This window comes from Populus alba, chromosome 5 (genome assembly GCF_005239225.2).
Source record: "Populus alba chromosome 5, ASM523922v2, whole genome shotgun sequence".
In the NCBI taxonomy this organism is placed as follows: domain Eukaryota; kingdom Viridiplantae; phylum Streptophyta; class Magnoliopsida; order Malpighiales; family Salicaceae; genus Populus; species Populus alba.
The window spans coordinates 9693269-9698415 of NC_133288.1; the positions used below are offsets into that span (position 1 = coordinate 9693269).

General features: G+C 37.1%; 1 protein-coding gene across 1 annotated transcript; it reads right to left on the minus strand.

Annotated features, from left to right (window-relative positions):
• Positions 1-2031: 2031 nt before the first annotated feature.
• On the minus strand, positions 2032-4647 carry LOC118030028 (protein SHI RELATED SEQUENCE 1). Its single transcript, XM_035034052.2, has 2 exons — positions 3306-4647; positions 2032-2796 (listed from the first exon to the last, which is right to left on the minus strand). Exons 1-2 carry the CDS (start codon positions 3940-3942, stop codon positions 2399-2401), a joined length of 1035 nt encoding a protein of 344 aa, XP_034889943.1. The 5' UTR covers positions 3943-4647; the 3' UTR covers positions 2032-2398.
• Between the last annotated feature and the right edge of the window lie 500 nt (positions 4648-5147).

A 5147-nucleotide genomic window follows, 5' to 3' on the forward strand; every position in this document is an offset into this window, starting at 1 on the left:
TAACAGGCTTCTTTAATTAACAAATTTTTTTGCTCTCGTAAATTTAAAGCTGTGCAATCAAGGCATTTTTCTTATTGGAACTCGTTGAAGTCTTGACACTACATGTATGATCATGTCTTTTGTACCATGCAAGACAAACTTCTAATAAGAACAACTTCACTGAATCAACAAAAATCCAGAACCCATAAATGAAGGCAAAAATAAATCTCTTAGCGGGTAAGCTCAATCCTGCTATAATAGAACACATTCCAACTCCTTCCCATCAGTCTCCCCTAATTGATGCAAGAGATTGTCATTCATACAACACAATTTCTCTGATGCAAGAGAATATTGCCATATCAAGTAGAACCTTGATGAAATGAAAACAAAGTTTGTTGAGCATTAAGACATTGCACGTACGTAAGATGAGAAGTTATTTTCTAGCATGTGATTTACAAGTGCAAGGAGATACAATTCTTTTGTTCTAGCTGACTTTATCATTACACTGTTCTTGTTTAAATGATTTTTGTTCAAACGGAATTCAGCAAAACAAACTGTAAGTCAATGACAAATAGTATTGTATAACTCAAACCCATTTCCTTCTATAACATATTCAGCATTTGTCATTGCAAAGGTGTTTCTGAAATGTTCCCGTAGAAAGTATGTTCTATAGGCAATCTAATTTCAAATTTATGTTTAGACAGTTTAGAACCAACTGGAAGTTCATTTCCAGTTACAATGTCTAGTCAAATGACATTTAAGCCACCATAACTTTCCAACCAAGGAAAACTAATCCTCCAAAGGGTCTTATTTGGTATAAAATTCCTCAAATAGCTAGTATACAAAGTATAACAGCAGAGTTGTACTTTTATCATTTAAAATTGCACACTAGCCTTGGCCTTTTGCATAATCATTTGATGGACAGAAATGTAAAATTTGATTAGAAAGATTGGGAAGGAGACTATGCCTTTGCTGTGGAAGGTGACAGAAATGTAAAATTGCACACAGAAATGTCAAATTCCTCCATGGCTTTTTGCTGTGGAAAGTGAGTATGCCTTTGCTTCAAAATGAAACATAAATATAGATAAATAAATGGTTTAGCATTATTTCAAACTAAAAGGGATTCTATTAAAAATAATATCCACCAGTGCTCTTAAGTTGTTTTAAAGCGTGTGGTTTACATTTGATCTTCAATTGATGTCGCTCAAGCTACTGCATTGTGCGAGAGCTACATTTAGTAGCAATAATGCAGAAAGCATGTGGCTAGTCTAATTATGTGTCAGCACTAAATGAAAACAAACTGTGGATCACCTAAAATGGTACTGTACAGGTAATGAAAAGAAGAAATCATTTTCAAGAAACAAGACTTTATTGGGAAGAGAGAAATCCTAACTGTAGAGGCAAGCAAATATGTAGTGATAATGAAGAGGAGAGACCATGCCATGGATCAGAAAGCTTCTCAACCTCCGAGTTTTCCTCACAAAATCCTTTTTTTTAAAACATAATCAAGATTTCAATGAGAAAGTCTTATAACATGCAAGCATCTCTAAATATAATAATATATATAGTTTCTTGCAGGGGCATTAAACAAGAGCAGTAGACAAGAAATATTTCCAATTTTATCATCAAAGTCACATCTATTAACGTCCATTCTAATTAATTAAAGAATTTATTTGTATAATGATATCAAACGAGCAAGTATTTCAACAGAGAGAGAGAGAGAGTAAGAAGGAAGAGAGAAAACCACTACACATTTTTCTTTTCTTCACCTTTTGAACTTGAATGTTTTGCTTATTCATGCATGGCTGGCAACGCCCTTACCGCGTCAAGAAAATAGAAAAAAAATAGAAAGAATGAAATTGGTTTGGCCTTTCTGTTCGGTCCAAACAAAGACGAAACCCAATTTTCGATTCAATTTCAAACCGGCAAACTTACGGGTAAACGGGGAAAAAGTCAAGTTCAAGTCCAAAACTAACGTAATGGAATCAAACCCAGATGACAAAACATAATATATAACACAAACAAACAAGAAAACAAGAAACATGTCATCGCTACATTAATACACTGCCTCTTTACTTGCTTTCCTTTCTTGTCCTAACACGAGAAAGAAACTTTAGATATCTTCCGCATAAAAGAAAGGAAGAATGTGAGAGAGAGAAAAAGAAGAAGAATAATAACTTAGCGTTGAAATTTGCACAAAAACAAGAACATGTTAAGCATTGCCTCTCATCAGTCCTCATTCTTCCTTTTTTTTCTTTTTTTCCTTAACTCCTACTTGAATGGATGTGTCAAATTACTTCTCTTCTTACTACATTTAATCATCATCAAATATTTTTTTTTTTTTTGCCAAAAGTACATGGAAAAAAAGAGCTCGCTAATATAAAAGAGAGAGAAAAGACGAGAATGACGTTGTGTGTTTTCATGATCTTGGATTCGGAAAGAATTGCGTACCAGCCATGAAAGTGTTAAGTGGAGCGGGATATAAAGAGGAAGGATCAAGAAATGAAGCTGTAGTAGACGCCACCGTTACACCACCACCACCAGTAGCTGAAATTGTGGCAGATGTTGTGGCTGTGCCAGCTGCGATTAAATTGAGTGGCTGTACTCCACCACCACCACCAGAAGATGTCTCACCAGGTGCCAAGTAGTTGCTTTCAGGGCCATGATCATAAAGAACTCCTTTAAACACATGCCCTCCAATGTTTACGGCAGTTTGATAAGCTAACATCTCCTCGCTTTCATCAATGCCACTCACTCTAACACAACGAAATAATGCCGGAGAGCTCACTTCTGCTGGGAAATTCCCAAGTTCTAACCCTAAACCAAAGAAAGCCACAAAGAACCCATTAAAATAGATTACATTAGAGTTTGATTAAATTAGTACTGAGATAAAAATAAAAATGGGATTTTTATAAAATTATATTTTATGTATATGAAATGGCACGCAAAAGCAAGAAAGAACAAACACATGCTCATATATATTTTATACGCAGATATCAATCAACACACAGAAAGAGGAAAAATAGTTTCTTCCCTGTGAATGTACTCGTCAGGATTACTTACTAACAGTATTCATACAAGGAAAAGTTAAAAAACAGCTGATGGGGTTTTATCATGGAGGTCCATTTTCATTACACACGCAATCGATATGGCCTCTCTCTCTCTCTCTCTCTCAAGATTCTCTGTAAGGGCGTGTGTGACTCTGAATTCTTCTAAAGAGTGAATCTTTAGAATTGTGAGTGACTCGTTTCACTTGAAAGACAGGAGAGGAAAGTAAAGGAAAAGAGATATTGCATAAACGTAGTGTATATAGATATTGTCTTTACCTGACATGTTATTGGCCAAGCGAGTGCAAGCAAGAGAAGAAGGGCTTGGATTTTCTCTCTGTCGTTTAGGATTCTCTCCGCGAATTTGCAGTTGTTGCTGTTGCTGCTGCTGGAAAATAGTTAATTGATGCTGTCTTTCACGGCGTTTAGAGGCAGGAACCCAAGTGCTTTTCACATGGGTTTGACACTCAAATCCTCTACTCTTACAACAAGTCCTACACCTCATGTGTTCACAATCTTTCTTTGCTTGGTTGCCACAATCTTGGCAACTTATGCTACCTCCTACTCCAGAACCAACAGGCCTCATCATCATGAAAGCTGCTGCTGCTGCTGCTGATCTTGATGAGGATTCATCAGAGATGTTGACTGCAGCTCTACTGGGTCCTACACCTAAACCAACAGCTGACGAGTAGAGATCTTGCTGTGGATTTTGGTGTCTTTGGTGAAGAAGTTCTTGGTGGTGGTGGTGTTGCTGCCATAGCTCAAAACCCTTGTAAGAATTGTCTTCACTTCGGTAGCAAAACCAGTTTTCTTGTGGAATTTCAGTTGGTGGGTTGCTGTTGTTATTGTTCTGTTGTTGTTCTTGGTTATTACCACTACTACTACTATCTCTTCCTAATGAGAACAAGCCAGCCATTTCTCCTCCTCTAATCCTGACCCAGAACTCAATTGTGAGAGAAAATCCATAATCAAGAAAACCCCACTCTATTTCTTTGTCTTTAGCTTACATCCCAACAAAAATCAAAAGGGCACTCCTTGAATTCTCCAGAATTTTGGGTTTTGAATTGAGAGGGGGGGGAGAGAGAGAGGTGCCAAAGAGTGTAAGAGTGGTCGTAGTACTCGATCTTTGAATTCTTGTTCCTTGTTTTCTTGTGTCCTGTGTATGTGAAAAATATCTCTCTTTCCTCTCTCTCTCTCTCTCTTCCTCACATACTCACTTACTCTAGCTATCTTGTTTCTCTAAATAACTGTGTCAACAAGCAGTAAGTAGTTTCTTGATTAGTTTTGGCTTTTGTTGGATTTGTTTTGGCACTTTTTTGGTTGAAGGGGGTGTAAGAGAAAAAAAAAAGAAAAAAAAAAGGCGTTAATCGCGCCTTCAATTCCTTTTCTTGATCATTTAATTTTACGACACAGAATTACAGCTGATGCTGCCTCTGCAAACGCCGCCATGCTCTCTCTCTCTCTCTCTCTCTCTCCTAGCCCAATTTAACTCTCTCACTGCCCATCTCCCTGAAGTTCCCTCTTTAGCTTTCGCTGAACAATGCTTCTCTTGTTCTTGTTTTATTTTTGTGCGTCTCTAAGACTAAACGAACTGATCAGTCTCTTCGTTGTCCCTCCCTCTCTCTCTCTCTCTCTCTCTCTCTCTCTCTCTCTCTCGAAATGGCATGATCAATCCTCGTGTTAATCCAAGGGTTAAAGTTATGACACGTGTCAGCCAGCGGCTTTTGCATCTTTCGCCCTTTGTAGCGGAAAACCCGCTACTTTTTTTCCCTTTATTTTATTGGTTAATTTTTATTATCTCCTATTTTTTCACTAATTACCCTAATTATAATTGATTTCATCCCCTTCTGGCGTCTATTCACCTTTCCCCTTAATTTATGTCCATATGTACAATATCCATAATAAAGTCTTAAATTACTTGAAGGTTTAGCTGTAAAGCATGATAATATATATTCTCTAGTCCATTGTTCCATGCAAGTGCGTCTTGTTGAGGGCAAGCTTGTAAGTGGACGTTCTTCTCTTCTGTTGTAAAACGAAGACCATATCATCTTCTTCTTCTTCTTCTTTTATTATTAAGTTATTCTTGACCACGATCTTCTACAATCCACCCACTATGAAAAT

Bases quoted from the DNA above. Each gene is read 5' to 3' on its own strand.
- LOC118030028 (XM_035034052.2), bottom strand. From the start codon at position 3,942: ATGGCTGGCTTGTTCTCATTAGGAAGAGATAGTAGTAGTAGTGGTAAT. The intron at 2,797-3,305 runs GTAAAGACAATA...TCTTTGGTTTAG, and splicing joins CTTGGCCAATAACATGTCAG to GGTTAGAACTTGGGAATTTC.